This window comes from Sceloporus occidentalis, unplaced genomic scaffold (genome assembly GCF_023333645.1).
Source record: "Sceloporus occidentalis isolate IW3139 unplaced genomic scaffold, rSceOcc1.0.p SCAF_3, whole genome shotgun sequence".
NCBI lineage: Eukaryota > Metazoa > Chordata > Lepidosauria > Squamata > Phrynosomatidae > Sceloporus > Sceloporus occidentalis.
Window position 1 is genome coordinate 172,164,898 of NW_028316983.1, and position 20,895 is coordinate 172,185,792.

General features: G+C 37.6%; 1 protein-coding gene across 3 annotated transcripts in view; it reads right to left on the bottom strand.

The window, feature by feature from the left end:
* LOC149317126 (putative phospholipid-transporting ATPase IIB) overlaps nt 1–20,895 on the bottom strand; it is a 176,518-nt gene that overhangs the window by 91,978 nt on the left and 63,645 nt on the right. For all 3 annotated transcript variants that reach the window (XM_089516905.1, XM_089516903.1, XM_089516906.1), the window contains 3 exons: nt 9,733–9,827; nt 2,556–2,636; nt 492–567 (listed from right to left, as the gene is read on the bottom strand). In XM_089516905.1, the coding sequence (XP_089373031.1) occupies nt 492–567; nt 2,556–2,636; nt 9,733–9,827 (252 nt within the window). The remainder of the gene's footprint in view (nt 1–491; nt 568–2,555; nt 2,637–9,732; nt 9,828–20,895) is intronic.

A 20,895-nucleotide genomic window follows, 5' to 3' on the forward strand; every position in this document is an offset into this window, starting at 1 on the left:
AGATTGGATTATTTGCGGATTTAACTGTGTCCTCCCCCCACACGGTCCAAAAGGGTGCAGGCACACTTCTGGAAGGAGGGGGAGAAAGCCAAGCTCAGGACTGGGGCAGTTTGGAAGGATGCGCGCACCATCCTCCACCTCTTATCCTAGTGTTTTTCTTCCTCCCAACAGAAGGGGTGAAGCCAAGCCCAGGACTGGAGCAGTTTGGAAGGGTGCTGTACATGCTCTTCCTCATCTGTTCTGGGCTTTTCCCGTATTCACATTTTTTTCACATTTGTGAGGGTATTGTGCCCCTAACCCCCACAAATGTCAGGGGTAGGCTTCTGCTAAAAACAATGTTCAGGACAAATCCAAACAGAAAGTTGGTTAAAAGAGGAACAGAACATAAAAGAGAAACAGGAATGTAAAGAGGAAAGGAGGAAAAGTAAAATTGTTAAACTTTCTGTTATTTAACATCTTCATTCACTAATGAAACATGCATTGTTTCTTACCCGAAGCAACAACAGTGCTTGCCCATAAGGTATTTTCAATGCTTAGACTTTCATGAACAGTTGGATCACTGTCTTCCTATAAAAAAATATGATAAACTTGAAAATATGATCAAATGTAAATAAATAAATACCAACAGATTAAAGAAAGGTTTAAGATTGATTATAATTTTCATGGATTTGAGGAATGGGATGAAGAGTTGAGTAATATAATTCGGGCTGAAGAAAATCACCACATAGCTAAATTTTACAAATTGTTATTAAAATACGAGCAGGAAGCCGAAATTGTTAAACATTGTATGGCTAAATGGGCCCAAGATATAGGGCACATTATTCAATTGGACTGGTGGGAATATGCTTGGAAAAGAGGCTCAAAATTTACTCTGTGCTATAGTTTGAGGGAGAATTGATGTGATGTGATTTGTTTGATATTTGATGTTTTTAATCTGTTTTTCTTTTTTTCTTTTTTCTATATGGTAATTTTATCTATTCATCTTTTAATTGTTATTATCTTAGAATGTACGCCTTGGGCAGGCTTTTATTTACTCCTAATTTTACCGACTTTGTACAGCGCTGTGTATAATTACAGCGCTATAGAAATAAAGTTTAATAATAATAATAATAATAATAATAATAATAATTGGTATAAAATGCAATTCCACTGGTATTTAACTCCATATAAACTATCCAGGATGTGTAAGAATACAAGTGAGCTGTGCTGGAAATGTAACAAGGATGTAGGACATTTTTACCATGTATGGTGGAAATGCGACCAGGTCAAAGCGTATTGGAAATTAATCCAGGTACAGATCTGGGAGATATTAAAAGTCAATATCCCATTAGACCCCAGACTGTTTCTATTAAATATGGTAATAGATAAGGAAATTAAGAAGAAGTATGAAACTGTATTATTATACATGGTGTCGGCAACGACAATATTGTTTGCTTAAAAATGGAAAAGGGACCATTGTCCAAAAATATCAGAATGGTATCTTAAGCTGTATGAATACATGGAAATGGATAAGTTAACCAAATTATTGAAAGGAGAATCCATAGACCTATTTCAAAAAACATGGAATCCTCTAATAACTTATCTAAAGAAACATAAAAACTCTAGTTACACAATTGGACTAGAGTGAACTTTGGGGTTTTCGTCAGTGTAGTAAAATTAAGAGAAAGTGGTTAATACACTTGACTTGATATTATAATTATACAGAAAGCATTTAAAGATTTAATTTTAGGATTACTGAATGAGAGGAAACCATGAGTCAAGGAAGTCACTTTTAGTTATATGTTAGTTTCATGTGGTAGTTTGGTGGTAGATGTAATGATAGTGTTGTTACTGTTATTAATGTGAATGATTGTTTGTATGTGAATTGTCTTGTATTTTGTTTCTTTGTCTTTTTTTGTTTTTATGAGAATGAAAATAATAAAGACTGTTATTTAAAAAAACACTAGTTCTCTTTGTGTGCATAGCATTTGGAGAAAAGGGTTTATCTCATTTGCGTTTTGGAACATACTATGCATCTGAAACATATTCCCGTAGTTTTTTGTGTTGCTAAATGCCCTATATAGGGTTTGTTTTTTTGCTGTTGTGTGCCTTTAAGATGTTTACGACTTATGGTAACTCTGAGGTGACCCTATCACAGAGTTTTCTCTACAAGATTTTTTCCCCAGGGGCCTTGCTGTTGACTCCCTCAGAGGCAGATCCTGAGAGTGTAAGACTTGCCTGAGGTCAACCAGCTGCTTTTGATGGCCAAGCGAGCATTCAACCCTGGTCTCCCAGACTTATAGTCCAACATATAGACCACCACACTCTGCCATATATGGGGATGATTATATACAAAAAAGCAAATATAATTTCACATAGTTTTACACTGTATATAGCATAATCCTCAATGATATTGTTGCCAAAGTCCTTCTGAAAAGTGTCTTACAATGCACAATAAAGTGAAGAGTAGTGGAATAGCACTAAAATAATAATGTAAGTTGTATATTCTTGGGGCTAGGTTCTCTTAATAAATTACATGCCTAGAAGAAGCATTATTACTTAAAATTACTACTTACCCGTGTAAAGGTGCCTTCAAAACTGTGAATATCCATTTGTGGCTTCTGAGCATAAACATATGCGTTGATGGAAAAAAGATCCTAGAACAGAGAATTTTGAAATATCTAAATATTTTCACAATATTAATACATGAAACTGAAAGGACAAAACTCTTTCCCACTGTTGGACTCAACAGAACCCTGATTTCCTTTCTTTCTCTCCCTCGTTCTCCTGTGCATAGGCAAAGTGTGCATAGGCAAAGAAATACACCAGGACACTGCAGGGAATGAAAGGGCCACTGTATTTCTCCTAGCTACAAACAAATCTTCCAGTACTCAGAGAAGTACCTAGAGAAGAAAATTTGCTGAGCATTTGTTTTCCCTTGTACAAAAATGAATAATTTTACTAAAATGAAAACACAAATTTATAGACCTGTAACTAGTATATATGTTGTTAACGGCCTTCTCTTCATTTACTGAAATATATTTAGTGATGTTATATTTTGAACTTAAATCTTATAGTTATTTCTGGAAGAGGCTGTTAAGTATTTTATATTTTGCTGATAGATCATTATATATGTTTAAGTTGTATTTACCAAGCTCTTCTTCTCTTATGCAGGTAAGATAGCAAGTAATATGTTCCTGTCCTATGAGTCATCCAGTCAACCAAGTAGTTTCATAGCTTTTGCTCATGAGATATTTAGATCAGTAGATATGTGTAGTTATTTGAAAAATATCAGTTATAAAAAGTAAGCACTGATTAACACAAATGTCTTCTACTTAAAGTAAGGAAAGAAGAAGTATCAAACATAATCAAGTAGTTTTATTTACCAAGGTTCCATTTAGTTATAAAAGAATACAGCTCCAACCATATCTTGTGCTTCACACTCTCATGAATGATTTATGCTTGCTTATCCAACTATTTTATTCATATTTTAAGAGCACAAATCAGATTTCAACATCTTCCATTACAAATAATCTGTTTTTATACTAAATCATCAACCGTTTATTGTAAGCTTTCACACAAACTCCCATTCAGTGCATTCTTGTTCTTCTAAGTTAGTTTTCATCAGCCTCTTGAGAAATAATTCATATGAAACTAATACACATGTGGTGTCCTATATCTTCATCGTTCACTTCTTCTCAATCTGTTATCACCTACAATTTAGATAATCCAGGCTATTATGTGCTTTATTGTGCACAGAAAAATAAGAGTCTCAGTACAGCAGAAAACTAATACCACACACATACTTGCAATACAATAAAAACTATTAATGAAGTGAGCCAAGCACGAAAGTATTCTTTCTTAACAGACTCCCAAGCTTTGTAGAAATTAACCTGTGAGCAAACTAAACCACTTTAAAACCTTTCTTAGATGAAGCACTACATCAAAATTTTCTCAAGGGCAAGACATGTCAATATAAACATAAAAAGATCAGCTAACAAAAACCTTCATAGCACATTTCTGAATTATTTCAAACTGCACTTGAAATAATTCAATTAACAATTTCCCCATATTGCTTTATACTTTGCTACAAAATCATTGATCTTTAAACTAAAATCAGAATGATAATGCTTACAATTCTATTGACGCTAGTGCATTGGCCTTATAGGACATTTATGACATATATTAGGAAAACATACTTAAAATTATATAGAGATAGCTTAGTTGACCATTTCCCTCTTAATTTCAAGTAGGCACTGGAAGGATGCACATGACTGCATAAGTCATGAAACAACTAAATGATGGTACAGTAATGATAATGTTTTTCTCTGCACTTTACTACAATAATTTAGAAATCACTCTGGAGTTATCAATAATGTAGAAAAACCTCCTCTATTAGGTCAAGGGCAACATTTGTTCACCTTACTTAAAGATCATTAAAATACATCCTTAATCATAACATGCAGTTCATTACAAATAAAATTGCCCCTGGTTCAATAAAACTAATTAAATGTAAATGGTATTGTTTACTGCTCTATGGATCTTTTGATATAAATCAACAAGTCACAATTTATTGAAAATTACAGTGACCTCATTGCTGCTAATAAATTTACTTGATCACTTAAGCCAGAGAAGACTATCCCAGAATATGCTCTGTGCAGAAAGACACTATTCCACATATAACTATGAAACCACGAAACCTAACCTGGGTGTTACAGTTCTTACAGCTCAGCCATCATTAAATGACTTGTTGAAATTTTAATCCTCTGATCACATTAAGTGGTTTGGGAAGACAACAAAATCTGTACAGATCATCTTTGGTGGTGTCATCTGTTCTTTAAGAAAGCTCTAAAGGTTTGGCGGTATATTTATTCTGGGTGTCACTGTGGATAAGGTTACAGTCCTACACTGATGATGGAACTCACAGCCCATGACAACAGAAGATACAATCCTTTACATCAGATAACTACAGAAATCAAAATGAGTGACAGTTTTGGGCAGTGTATGTTAACTATGTGCTGAAACTGCTTAGCCTGCATCTATGCAAACTTCATGTCTTTTCTTCTAAACACAACTTGCTATTATTATTTTTTATTTTTACAGGGTTTAGAGTTTTATAGAGTTTAGAATCCAATACTTAGGTTCAAAACTCAATACTAGGGAATGCTGGGAACTGTAGCTTTGTGAGACATTTGTCTGACATTTGTTAGAAAGCTCTGGTGCCACAATAAACTAAAATTTCCAGGATTCCCTAGTACCAAGTCGAGGTAGTTAAAACGGTCTCAAACTGGATTATTTCTGCAGGTTTTTTTGGAACTTGTTCCACCTTTTATTAAAGCTCCCATTTTTTTTCTGCTTGTGTCACAGCTATTCAAGCTAAATGAAACAAAGCTTACACTCTATTTACCTCTACTTTAATTTATCAGTTAAGTTTGTGTGATGTTTCCAGATGTCAGTGTTAGATCCTGGCTGATGATATTAAAAAATATAACAGGTCTACTTCAAATTAAGTTATCCTTGTCAACACTAAGGGTTAAAGAACATCTTTTCTAATTTGGAAATCTTATTAATTCCAGTTATACAATGACTCAGAATGACAAGTCAGCATTTGAAATTAATTCAACAGCAACCTGCCCACTGGCTAAGACACTGGAACTGTTGCCACAGAAGAAACAAAACACATTTACTGCTCACAGGACATGTTCTCAAAAAGCATTTTGGACATAGGTGCACTTGTTTGGTCATTCAGGGAGTAGTGTAAAGAAACTGTACACTTCAGTGGTACTCCCTCCCTTTTCCTTCCCTGATCTCTCTTCCACACACTATCCTTGTCTTCCACAGAAACAGTGGGAAGTAAAGGACAACTTAGCAATTATACATCACTGAATGATGACATTTAAACTGTAATTTCTAATCTCTTTTAGCAGTGTGGAGTTATTTTTAACTCTCAGGCATACTTTAAAACTTTCATTAAAAAGTGTCTCAGTATTCAAAATGGAAGTGATTAATTCAGTGTTACAAAACTTTCTTTCACTAAAACCTGATGCTTTCTTCTGTAGATGGCAAGAGAAATTGGTGGCAGAGCTTGACTGTGGGAGGTTCAGCTCTTACATGGGCAAAGTTGCATTAATTGTAACAGGTAAAAGCTGCAAAATAGGGAGAAGCATGAGATGCATATATCCTCAGCCATTTTAGTAGTAGCCCAGCAGGTGGCATTCAAGAATTACTGTAAAACAGAAACCAGCCCATCTTTCATGCACTTAGTTTGGTTATATTACATGCTAACCAGGGAATCCTACAAATTATCTGAATTTATGGAGGTGGGGTTAATTTATTATGTATAAATAACACATAAGAACATTTGTGACACAGTAACTATAAATCACAAACACTGTATAATATTCATCTTAACACTATCTGGGAGCTTTTAATTAATTTTGTTTCCATTAACCTTAACTCATCGGTCCTCTTTACTCAGTGATTTGGTAACTTATGAGATCCTTTTCTGAATATGGTGCATACTCTCTCTGCTCCATTGTGACTCTGCTGCCGTTAAAATGTGTTATGCAAAACATAAACAAACGCAAAGAAATAAATTGATATATCTCATGATTTCTACCTACACAGAGTTCTTTCCATGTCTACTCTGTTCTCCCATAGCAGCTTTCTCCTAAGAGTTAGCTAACTCAGCTTGGTGATAGCCAGAGAAATCACATGTCTTTAAAGGTACACATTGTTGCACTTAAGATGAGTGCAAATAAAACTTTGTGTTACATAAACAGATCCTGAGAGAGGCATGCTCCCATAGCTTTTTCAACAAGAACAGCTATACACAGCAATGGTGTTCAGAGAACACAATGTCAATGTCTTTGAAAAAGTACAGGGTTAGTTCCATAATCCATGATTCGAGAATTCCATTGTGGATTCATCCATATTTTACAAATGATTAATTCTGAGAGTCTGAATATTAAATGGCATGCATGTTAAACAAATAGTGAGTCTCACTGTAACTAGAGCCTACTGCTTTTATTTTGAGAAACTGAAGTAAATAAACACATTTCTGAATTTAAGTGCAATATTATTATTTCAAAATGCATAAAAAATAAGATTTCTTAAAATAGCAAATATTTTGCAAGATATAAAATAATTAAAAAACTAAATTTTCAGCACAAAGTTTAAAATAATTAAATCTTAAATACTTAAGACCTCAACTTGTATCAGTCTTCTGTTTAATTTAGTATCTTAAATTAGAATTTTAGCTAATACCCTGATGTGTACAAGTAGATAGAGTAGACCGTCTTGATCATTAAGAAAGCATGCAGATTACCTATAGCTATGATGTTGAACCTATGGCATGCGTGCCACAGGTGGCACACAAAGCCATTTCGCACAACACAGGCCATGGAGAAGGAGGAACAGGCATGCACATTCTCTTTCTTCCTCTTCCCTGCAGTTTCCCGGCCTCCAGCTATCTTTCTGAGACAGCTGGAAGCCAGAAAATGGCACTGGGGAGAAAAAGCCATAGGCGTGTGCCTCTGGCTCCTCCTCTCGGCCTTCAACTGCCTCTCTGAGAAAGCTGGAGGCCATGAAAAGGGAGGGGGTAGTAGGAGCAACCGGCACATGCCAGTTGCTCCTCCCCAGAGACTTTTCCCAGTCCCCACCTGTCTCCGGAGAGACAGCTGGGGGTCAGGAAAGATCCAGGGGGAGGAGGACTGGGCGTGTGCCCACTCCTCATCCTCCCCACGGGCCTTTCCTGACGTCCAGCTGCCTCCGGAGAGACAGCTGGGGATCAGGAAAAGTCTAGGAGGAGGAGGACTGGGCTCGTGTCCACTCCTCATCCTCCCCACCTTTCTTGACCCCCATTTCCCTCTGGAGGGATAGCTGGTGACCAGGAAAGGTCCGGGAGGAGGAGGACCAGGCGCATGCCCACTTCTCCTCCTCTCCACAGACCTTTCCCGACCCCCAGCTGTCTCTCAGCTGGGGGAAGGGCAGGAGGAGGAACTGCCATTGCCCCCGTGCCCAGACCTTCCCCAGAGAAGTCCCACCTCGGAAGCCCTCCCTCTGGAGGGCAGAAGCCCTGCTGCCAGAACACAGCCCCCAAAAGGTCCGCCATCACTGACCTATTGCCTTTATTTCCTATTTCAGGTAGTCACTATGACATTTTTATACTGATGATAGTCTATTTGACATCAACAAAAACAATGGGTGGAATCTGAAGAGGTTTCTCAAGGAACTTGACATGTCTAAGGAAATTTTATATTTTTATTCTATTATTGTTTATTTTGAACAACTGTCTTCTCTGTTGTACTTCAAAACCTTTTTAAAGGCATCCTCTAGTTTTCAAAATTAGCTGTTCAACATGTCAGGGATGCCACTGGAGAAACAAACCAAAAATTCCTAGATACATGTAGAAACTTGCACCATTCTTTGGGGTGTTTACTTATTTAAAACATACATATGCTACCCATCCTATGCCTCAAGTAGTTGAGAATCACAATTAAAAATAGCAGCATTTTATTATGTGTAATATAGATTCACATGAGTAACTGTGTGTAGAAAAAAAGCACTTTTTGGTAAACAATGTAAGAATGATGAAAATGCTGATAATACCAAAATAACTGTTGGTGTGTTGCCTCAAACACCACTTCTCAAATTTAACAATTCATTTATATATTTTATGACAATATGTTCCCAGGCACCTTATAGTAAGACAGAACTGATACATAATATGTATCATGAACGCTAAATACAGTTTGAAAACTAGCAGAAGAGGATAAATGTAAGAACATCACAGCAATAGCAACAGTTTTCATTCTAAAACTGTCTGCTACAATGTACAAACTAAAAGAATGTAAGATGGCTTATAGAAATAAAAATATCTTCTCCCACCTGTTGCAGAAAAGATAAAGTATAGGCACCCACTAGAAGAACTTCTCAAGAAAGGGCATCCCATAATCAGGGTAAAATCACTAAAAGGCCCCCATCAACCACCACTTTCACTGCATTTGGCAAGAGTGTCCAAAGACCTTAGGGTATGTGTAAATATATATGTTTTGGCCCTGAGCTGTTGTAGAAGTTAAAACCTGCAATTTTAATTGGCCACAGAAATCTAGATATATACTGTATATATTCATGTATAAGTCTAGAAATTTAGGTTAAAAACTGACCCAAAAAAACTGAGTCGAATTATCCTCAGGTCAATGTAATGTAATAGATATCTCCCTCCCTCCCTCCCCTGTTAAAAGGCAAGAGTTTAATTTGCCCTGGAAGCACTGGCCCCCTTCTACACTCTCATCCATCCAGCCTTCTATATGAGTACAAATAGTTATGCCTGATGTAATTTTGTAAGTTCTTTGGCACTGTTTTCCTTTGCTTTGTCCTTTACATCTTTCATTACATGCCCCTAGGTTTTACCCTCGACTCATCCATGGGTCATATCAAAATCCATAATTTTGGCCCCAAAACCTGCCCTCGATTTATAGTCTAGTATATATGGTAATTGCAGAAAGTATGATCAGCAGGATATAACAGTCTATAAAAAATGCTGTCCTTCCAACTGATAAGCCATTGATTACAGTGGCCTTAAACCAATGCAATACTTTATTAATGCACCTATACCTACTTAATGTTTACAGGTCAATATTAAACTTGGTACAATTTTGTGATCTGGACTTTTTAAACAGAACTGCTCCAAACACACAACTGCATAAGGTACAGTGAAAAAAAGGTGAAAGGTACAACTACAATGCTTACCCCTAAAGCTGGTAATCTCTGTGTGCAACTAACAGCAACTTTTAGTTTCCAGTCTGTTTCACCATCTAGCTGATCAGTTCGGATAAAACAAGAACCTTAAAATTGCAAGAGAAACAAAAACATGACATATGTTTTAGATTTCTTTAAATGGAAATGGACACAAAATTATGGAAGCTTCATTACTGAAATGTTTTACATTTTAAATTCTAGTAGAACACAGGAAAAGAAACAAGACAATTGCTACAGACCTGGTCCAAGGGCAAAATGCATAATGTAATTTCTTTTCTGGCCTTGGTAGACAGCAAGACATTGTGGCTGCAATTGACTCTTTCCCTCCCTAAACTCAGGCCTGGACGTCAAGTAGACGTTCCCATGAGACTCAGCATTTACCTGAAGAACTGAAGTCCTACCTTTCTCCCATATTTTGAAAAAGGGTGGGGAACATGAGCTTACAGGAGTACTGTACTACTTTGCAGCAGAACTTCACAAATTATTTCCAACAGGAATAAGTATGACACAGTAATGCCACCTGTAACAAAACAGTGGTAGGATAATGACTTGGAAACCAGAACATCATCCTGCCACTGTTCAGTTATGGATGGCTTCAGCTCAGTGTTATATTATTGTCTTTCTTCTTAAAAGTAACTTTTCAAGCTCTGCTTCAGAAGTGCTCAGAGAGGAACATTTTATTGCTTCAGAATACTAAAGCTTAGTTCAACTACAGGTGCAGGAACCTTTTATTCTCTGAGGTTTCAAAACAGGGGACGCAACTTCAGCTTTTTCTCAATAAGATTTCAGGAGGATTCTGCTGTGTGAGGTACTATGTTCAAATTCTAGTATAATTTTCCTAGCTTCATACAGTGAGTCTTTCGCATCTGCTGGGGTTTCGTTTTCCAGGACCTCCCCCATAGATATTAAAAACCGCAGATGTTCAAGTCCCATTAAATACAAGGGATAGTAAAATGGTGTCCCCTAGATGAAATGACAAAATAAAGTTTGCATTTTCAAACATATGCTGTGGATACTTGAACCTGTGGATAAGGAATTCATGGATATGGAGGGCTGACAGTACTTGTATTTATGTTTGGCTTTCAAAGTAATCTGAAGCCAAAAGATCTTTTCAGAGCTTGCTGAGAACAAGGACATAAATAAGGCACACATCCTCATTTGTCACTTGAAAAAATGGTGTTGCATGTTCATAAACAGAATTATTCCCTGTAAAGCCATTTCTGGACCTCTGTTCACCAAGGCAGATAATATATCAGCCAATCTCTTTCAACAAAGCAATTTTCTAATGCAGGTACCAATGAAGAACCTATAAACTTTTATGGACAAAACAATTAAGGTTCATGTACTATTTCTATATAAAGTAGAGTGTGGATACAAACTTCCAAGATCTCAGGAATCACTCTGTACTCCAAACAGTGGTTCAAGAAAACATTTTTGTTGCACAAAACTAACTCTGTGTACTCAAGTGTTTGGCGGTTACTAGGAGCCAGATAAAATTGCACTGGAGGCTAGATTCAGTTTACTTGCCATATGTACACACTATCAAAACATAAACCTCCTGTGTAATTGTGCTAGCAGCTAACTCTGGTTTCACCCTGGAAAATCAGTGGCAGCAGAAAGCAGAAAAAGTCCTTTCTCCTATCCAAGCACTTTCTCCTTATATACCCTGAACTGTTCCTCCTCTCCCATTTTTGCTATTCTTCCTTTTTTTGTGATGATGAAATTTTACTCATGTTTTGGGAAGAGGAAGAAACAGAGAGAAGGAAACAGCTGTACTTACGCAATCTGATCATGCTTATTTCCAAGAGCAAAGATAACTAAGACCAAGGCAGGGAGACACCTTGCAGGGTTTGTGTCCAGCTATTCTTCCATCTCCTTTCAGCATTTAATCTCTCTTTCTGTGCCTCTACCTTGCTCACAACCTAGACCACCACCCTGTACTTCCCAAATGGTTCATTTTGTCTTCCGTTTCTCTTTCTTTCATTCCATTAATCCCCCCATACACACTTCCTTTTCTTCTATGCCATTCTCTCTGTCTCTTCCTCCAACAGACATCTATCCACCCTATTTTTTTCAATTCCTCTTCTGTCCTCGCTACACATTCCATCTCCCACCAGAGGCATCTCAATCTCTCCCCCACTTCCCTTGCAAATCACCTTCTTTTTCCTTCCTTCCTTCCTTCTCTCCTTCCATCCATTCATTTTTCAATACATTCACTTAGCTCCTGCTGTCCCTTCTCCTTCCTCTTCCTCCAACACTAGGCCCACCTGTAATCTCTTTTCTTTCCCCTTCCGTTTTCCCCTTAAGGATCCCTTCCCCATGCCTGCTTCATCACTGTGTGTCCCCCAGTACTTTCTGTCACTACCTCTTCAGAAACATATTCAGAGGAGACTCTTTCACATATACCCAACACATCTGAAGGGTAATGGTATAATTCAGTAAATGGGCAGAAGACCAACATGATGGCAAGTTAGGCCAGGAGGAGGTCATTTTTCTCTCACATTGTGTGTCTGCATTGCTTTATATGCCCCACTCTCCTTTTTTTCTCATTCTGTCTTTTCCAAGAATCTTCTTCCATTCTGCTAGTGTCAAAAATTATTTCTTCCCATAGTCATGTAAACTGGATTCTATCCCAGCCCAGCCCAGCCCAATCTTACTCCAGATATTGCTCGTGTCAGCCTGTTTTTCCATGACCTAGGCTCACTTTCTTCTCCCATTGCTTTGCCCTTCCTCTCTTTGCCTATCAGTCACACAGATTCTTTCTTTTGCACACTTTAGACCCCTGCACGTGTCTTGTTTTAATTTCAAGACTTTCTCAGTTTTCACTCCTTTTTGTTTCCTCCTCAGGCTGGTTAACATCCCCTTGTCTTGTCATCCATTCAGTATCCATCCATAATCCAAGAGGGACCAAGGCAACTGATGGTGGGGCAATCATCCCAATGGTGGGTCAGTTCTTGGTAGCAGCCGTGTGGTGATGTTGGAGAATCCTTAACAAGGATATTTCTATGTTTCCAGGGGGAGAAATGCACCCAGAGACAACACATGGGGTTAAAGAATATCCAGAGCTTTGGCTAGGGGACTATGGGAGATGTATTCCAGAAAACAAAGGTGCGTTACAGACGGGCCCATGAGGCGCCGTCATTACGCGCGAGGGGTGGTGCTTCCTGACGCGCCTTGCCCCTCGCACGTAATGACTATTTCAAAACGGCAGTGGCCGTGTGGAACAGCTGCCACCATTTTGACGTAGCGGATGCTCTGTGTCCGCACGTCGCGCGGCGGAAGTGATGCCGCGGGTGCGCGACTAGCGCCTCGTGGCGTCTCTTCCGGGGCCGAGGAAGGAGCGCAATTTTCGCACTCCTTCTTTGCTGCATCCGGGAACCGTGCGGTTTGAATGCTGCGGTTCCCGGACGCAGCAACCAGCAGCGGCGCGAGACTGCCCCTTCTGGGCCGTCTGTAACGTGCCGAAGAAACTTTCCCAAGTTGCAGAATAAATATCAAAAGTACGCTCAGGAGAGACCGGACTTATGTTGTGCTGCCACATCATAAATTTTGACTATCCTTTATTCTGCTTTGAAAATGTAGCAACTCTTGGACAGACAAAACTTTAAGAAGCATTTTCAAGAAGGAGGCTAATTTTTAAAAAAAAACAAAGGGTGTTTTATTTGGATCTCTAAATCTGGATAAATTTGGTGACAAAATCTAAATATACGCTCCAGTGTAAGTAAGAGCTAGCTAAACCCAATATTTTATTCATTAATGCATATGCAGTGAGCTGTCTGAAATGGTATGGTTGACAGGAATATATCTGAACTTATATCTGACCCAAATTGGAATTTTCACACAATAGTCTATGAAAAGAACTTAAACACTGCTCAACATCCATACTGTACTCATTCCAGTAACTGCACTGCAATATTCTATAAACTATGAAGTAAATAAACCTCAATTTTTTTTTAAAAAAAACCCTTCAAAAATGATGTATCTCAGAAATTATATACAAAACTATATTTTGAGACTGAAAAAAAAATCCATTGATTTACTAAAATATGTACTGAAGATTGAGCAAAAAATAATTACCTTCTTCTAGAAAATCAAAAGTAATAAAGTAAGCATCTTCTAGGCATAGAAGATACTGATTACAATGGAAATGAAATTGATACTGAAATGGAAAACAGTATAAATAAGCATAAGACAATATAAGGATGCCATACTCTTACAATACATTCTAATCAACAGTCTATTTTCCATCATACTTTCCCTATACAAGACTTTCATGGTTCTCTTTACCCTTGCTGTCAATGGTTGCTCTCATCCATCAATTTCATTTAGAATTATACTATAGATCAATGCAGTTCAAGACCAGTGTGGCTCCTGTGAATGGTTGACTGCACATATATTCATTTAATAGAGCTCACACTATGACAAGTATTGGGCAGCTGCATTTCCTCTCCACTTCAGCAGTTAATTTCATCAATAACTTATCTCATAGTCCGTTTCCCTTTTATCCAGAAAAAGAGACTGCTTTGTGCCAAGTCAGCTTTCAATAGTGATCACTACAGCAAAACCTAAACAATAAAATGTTTCCCTACCCTGCATTTTGAAATAATTCTTTAGCACTATTGGCAAGACTTTTCAATGTGCCAGGACATGCTAATCCTCAAGTTTATATAATGATGTTTTAAAGGTATAAAAATTAAACAGTCAGGATCAAAGACCACATAAAAATAACCTGAAATTAACTGATGTTAAGTTGAATACTTTACTACTTGTAATTAATATAATGTTGAACTCTATTTTTTCATATTTACAACAGAACACTGAAATTAATTAGAGTTAAGCTGGTCATGAATAATTCAAGTTCTGCTGATTTCAGTGAATCTACATTAAACCCTACAGTTGTCAACAAAACAAATTTAAATCAAGTTTATACCTTATATTGCTGTTAAAAAATGAAAACTAGGATTCTAAAAAGTTTGCGCCTCCAAATCATTTTTTTTTATTTCAACTACATAAAAGTATTACACCGATGTTCTGTAAAATTGATGTAATTGGTAAAACAGCAGTAAAAACAACAAAAGGGTAGATAGGGCAACTCAGCTAACATGAGGTCCTTGCTGGTCTCAAATCCAAGCACTGATCTGATCTACACACCCTCAGCATTGCTACATAATTAGCTGTTCCCAGTCCATTCAATGGGACACCATTATCAAAGCCATTGAAGCAAAAACAATTTTGTGAGTAAGTTCACAACAGTTGTTATCTTTAAAAAAAAATAACTGTTTGTTTCTCTGCTCACTCACGCATGAATTTATAAGTCACATTCTGCAAAACATGGTTACAGTTACATAGGAGGCTTTTTAAATAGTTTCTCTTTACAAGTTCTGACTGCTCAAGATGACATCTGCTTAAAACAAACCACACAATGCTTTATAAGTAAACTTTCAAGCCTCTTCTTTTCTCAGCTACTTTTCTTTACTGTGGGCTGGGATTTTTTTTTTGTCAGCAATGTTTTTACTATCAAGGCTTAGCCCAAACAATCTGGTCTTTAGAGGGCCTCAATTCATTAATAAAAATTTTAAAATCATAAATACATAGAGTAAACCTGAATTTTTAATAGATTTCTACAGCTTTCAAATAAATTCTACATGAAAGCTGGATAAGTGATACCCACGTCGAACTCAATGGCGTATGCACCCACGGCACACATGCCGTGCCGCACTGCATGTGTGAACCCCATTAGTTTCAATGGGCTTCAAGCATACCCGGAACTTAGCTTATGCAGCAGGGTCCGGAACGGATCCTCGCATAAGGCAAGGGTGCACTGTATTTTCTCTTAAGACGTGCAATTTTCCAAATAAAGGTCTTTTCATATTCTCCTCAGCAGCACTGAGTCATGAAAAATTAAAATAAATGCCAACAGAAGAGTCCTAGGCAAGTGAAAGCAAGTTCCATTTTGTTCAATTGTGTGCATGCATGCACATGCATGGCTACAAGTCACCTGTTGACTTATGACAACCCCATAAATTTCATACGATTTACTCAGAGATCATTTTGCCAGTTCCTTCTTCTGATATATAGCCTACAGCATCTAGTACAGTGGACCCTTGTTATACGCTGGGGTTTGGTTCCAAGATCCTCCGTATATAACAAAATCAGTGTATACTCAAGTCCCATTAAATATAACAACATAGCAAAATGGTGTCCCTTATAAAAAATGGAAAATCAAGGTTTGATATTTGAAATTTATACTTTTTTTGAACATTTTCAAACCGTGTATGCTTGAATCCGTGTATAAAACCTGTGTATAAGAAGGGCTAACTGTATTCATTGGCAGTCTCCCATACTAATGAAAGCTGAACCTGTTTAGCTGCTAAGATCAGACAGGACCTGTTGCCTTTAGGCTATTTAGGCCTCAAGGAGGTTTACTCCAGTGTAAATAAATATAGGACTTGTACTTATCCTTACATTACTTCAGTGCAAGAATACACGGAATGGGATTCTTCACAGTTTCTGGTAGTATGCTACTGGTTTGCTAACTCATTAGAGTTTAGTCAGCACAGAAATGAGCATGGTTGACTGTGGTATAGGAAACAGTCTACAGAATGTGGTGCAAATCATGAATTTTGTCTGGCATTTTCTAATCACCAGTGAAAAAAAGTTACTATGTTAATGAAAAGTCTCAGCAAAGAATTATTATATGCTTTAGTACACAATTCTTGAAATACATTACAGAACATTCTTCTTGCTTGCTCATCTGCACAGAAGGAAGCCAATTCAACTCTGTAATTTGAAGCGTCACTTCTGAACATGCTTAGAAAGAGCCTTTGAAGCCATAGTATCTATTAGGTAAACAGGTTAGCCAGTATGCAAACTTGCAAATCATTCTGACATTGACCAAGTAACTTCAAAGAGTAAACAGAATATGTTGTAGTTCACATTTGCTAAAACTAAACTGTATATGGGTCCTTGTGTACATAGTTACCAATGGGCTGGGAGGGTTATTTTATAAATAATTGACATTTCAAGTATTAGTTTTCAAAACTGGTCATGGGTTTACAGGACATGGCACGAAGCTTGTCTATGCTGATCCTAGGGACACATTTTGGTATTGGTTCTCTCTTTTTTCTCCTTTTAAACACCCCTTTCTCAAACCTGGATTCTTCCCCCATATGTACTACTGAGTTTATAATAAACTGTTTCCTGGGAACTGTAGCAGTCCAGCACATCCAAGACCTGTCAGGTGCAGGAGGGTTGCCCTGAAGCATGAGATCTTACCATAGTCACTCATTTGCATCTCTCTTTTATTTGCACTCCTCCCCAACAAAGACACATCAATCATTCTTCAAATATCCTGTTTGTCAAAGGTTGAAAGGGAGTGATGTATCTCAGTTAGAGGGCACTGATCCACCACAAGTACAGAAACAAGTGATACAAAGATAAAGATAGTAAAGGGATAACTACAAAGACTGGTCAGGGAAATAAGAGAGGAGAATTCTAAATCTGACATTTCTGAGAGTCTCTGAGCATATGGATAACATTATTGCTTCCTTTCTATCTCCCCACATTTGATGAGAAAATGTGGCATGCATATATAAATAGCAGAGTACTGGTTTTCACACAGGAGCTAGGGATCCCAAACACAATCTGTGGCATCTGCCTTTTTAACGATCAAGTATCTAACAAGCCCATTCTTCCCTGCAATCCATCTCACCTTAATTGTATAATAAAAGGATGAGCAAAAGGAGAAGGAGGAAGAAGCAGGTAAAAAGTACAACTGGAAGAGTGAAGAGGGGACATTTGCACAAGAAAAGGACCTTTCATTGAATTATCTAAAAATCTAGACCTATGTTTTATCTCAAGAACTGCAAAAAGGTTTATTGCAGTGCACCCCAAATAATATTACATAATAATTTTGTACATTACAATAATATACAATAGATATCAGTCCAGAATGCAATTAAAAGAGGGAGACAAGTTATGGAAGAGAATTGTAATGTCCTCCCACCTCTCAGAAAAGCTCTAAATACTTTGCCCTTCATACAGGCCCATTGATGAAGACACTTGCCCTTCAGGCCTAAGGCATTCTGAAACCTGTTTGAAGGCCTTGGTCTCCAGTTAAGAAACAAATCACTACTCACACCTCAGCCCTATTCCATTTCAAGACTCACTTTTTTCTTCTTTTCATTTTTCTCCCCTAGCATGCTACCAACTTCTCTCTTTCAGTTAGCCTCAAAAGCACTACAAGATCCCTTTACATACTGATTTTCCAGACTAACACAGGTATGTTTTTGAATTGTTCATGTGAAAACAGATATGTAAATCCTTTGGGTATTTTGAAGCCATAGGAACGGAAATTTTGAGAAAAATTGAAATACAGGCAGGGCTTCTCATCCTATCAAACTCAAACTTATTGTCTTGCTTCAAAATAATACCTCCCATTTATATCCTAGTTAGCATATATAACAGTAATAATTGACATAATTGCAAAATGTACAACTAGTTCTATACTAGCAAGATTGTGAATAAACCTATCCTGCAGAGACAACTGCAAAGTGCTTCACTGTATGCTACCTACACGTATTTCTTAGTTTTTGTCATGTATGGGGAAACATAGGGAAAAAATAAACTATAAGTTGTGTAGTAAACAAGATAAATGTATTATTTGGACAGAAATAGTCTCAAGCAGACATCATTTTAAGAATGAGGCTAGCAGCATTTTTTGATACAAAGTCAACCAATGTATCTTTCTGGGCTGCTTCTCCAAGATGGAACTTGGGAGGCAGTGTTTTACAGTAATTCAAGTCCTTTCTGGATGGGAAAACTCAGAAAGTGGCGCTGATATTCGACACAGACAGATGAACTTGTTATTGTTGTGTATCCTCAAGTTGTTCCCCAACTTACGGCGAACCTAAAGCTTGCCTAAAGTCACCCAGTTTTCATGGGTTTTCAGTGGGTTTTCATGGTTGAGCATGATTCATACCCTGGTTTCCAGAGTCGTAGTCCAACACTGAAACCATTATACTATGGTGACTCCGAAAGATGATAGTTATCATTAAGTATCCAGAGGGATGCTATGTAGAAAGCACAGCAAACTGTTTTCTGCAGCCCCAAAGCCAAGAACATGATCCTATGGCCTCAGATTAAAAGAGATTCCCCCTAAGCAACAGGAAGAGTTTCTTTGTTGTAAGAACTGCTGACAGCCTTAGGATAGACTTCCTTTCTTTGAAGGTTTTAAACAGAGGTTGAATAAGCATCTTTTAGGAATGCTGCAATTCTGAATTCTTACTTAGAATTTTTTAAAATCTTGTCTGTTGGCCTTCCCACTAGTTTCTTGTATATAAAAAAAACAGCACGGGGAAGAGAACCAAGCCCAATTTTGGGATTCAGACTCAGTCATATGCCAATGACACTCAACTCTGTCTCTCTTTTCCAAGGAAGGTTCTAAACCAGGGTCTGTTGTCATTAATGGACTGATTGGGTAAGGTGAGCATATTGCAGCTTACTGTACATACTTGACTGTAAGTCCACCTCATGTATAAGTCGAGGGCAGGTTTTGGAAGCAAAATTATGGATTTTGATATGACCCTTGGATAAATCAAGGGTAAAACTTAGGGGCATGTAAGAAAGGATCTAAATGATGATGCAAAGGGAAACAATGCCAAAGAACCTACAAAATGATGGCAGGCATAACTGTTTTAGCTCACACTAAAGGCTGGATGGAAGAGAGAGTAGAGGGAGGTCAGTGCTTCTAGGACAATTGCACTTTTGTCTTTCACCAGGGAATAGTTCCCTTTTTAATAAGAGTTAAAGTATAATATTTACATTTGACCCGTGGATAAGTCTGCTTAGGATTTGGGGGTCAATTTTCTGACTAAAATTTCTAGACTTATACATGAGTATATATTTATAATCCAGGTAAGACAAATGTACTTCTGTTCAGTCAGAAGACAGATGAAGGAATATAGATTCAGCCTATGTTGGTGGAAAACCACCATGGTATAGTGGTATGAGTATGACTAGGCAACTGGGAGAGCAGGGTTCAAATCCTTGCTTGGCCATGGAAACTCAGTGAGTGACCTTGGGCAACTCACACTCTCTTCAATCACAAGGAAAGCAAATGCAAACCTCCTCTGAACAAATTCTTGTCAAGAAAACCCTGTGATAGGTTCACCTGAGGGTTGCCATAAATCAGAAATGACTTGAAGACAAGTTCCCCCGAAGAAGATGTGAACACAAACTCACAGCTTGGACATGCTTATAGAACCAGCTCTGAACTTGGATGCACAGGTTATGGTGGTGGCCGCGAGTGTCTTTGCAAAACTAAAACTAAAACTAGTGCATCACTTGCATGTTTTCCTGAAGATAAACTGACCATGGTGAGACATGTCTTAATTACATAATCTTGGATTATTGTAACACACTCTATGTCGGTCTGCTTTTGGAAACTGTCTTGAAACTTCAATGGATCCAAAATGCTGCCATCAGACTGCTGACCAGGTCTGGTATGGCTTGGGCCCAGTTTATATGAAACATAATCTCCCCCTATTATTCTGTTAGTGTTTTAAGCTTTTCAGGATAGGGCTTTCTTTCAATCCCACCAATATCACCAGCAAATTAGTGAAGACATGGGAGAGGGCCTTCTTCATGGCTATTCCCAAACTGGGGAATTCCCTTCCATGAGAGGCTCAGCTTGGCCCCCTTTCTGTTCTCTTTCCATGGCAAGCACAATTGTTTTATGTAGACAAGACTTTAGGTGGTATAATTTGCCTTTTAATGGGGTGTGCTGTACATTTAACTTCATCTTTGTTTTGTTTTAAATGTTTTTAAATGTTTTAAATTAGTGTTTTTAACAGGATTGCTCTTAAACATTTTTATTATGGTATTTTGAGTTGTACTTTGCTTCATTTCACGGAAGATGGGACATAAATTAGATAAATAAGCATTTTTTAATTTTTTAATTGTTTAAGCAATTAAGATAACAGGTCCTGCAGTGCAGAAATGTATATTTGATTAGAATGCTATATATGACTACAATAAGCACAGGAATGATCAGTCTCTAATTTTATACACCGTAGTCCAGGGTTAACCTGGTGGGGGGGGCACAGAACTCTCAGAGAATTTGATTAGCACTATGGACTCCGAAATAAAAATGAT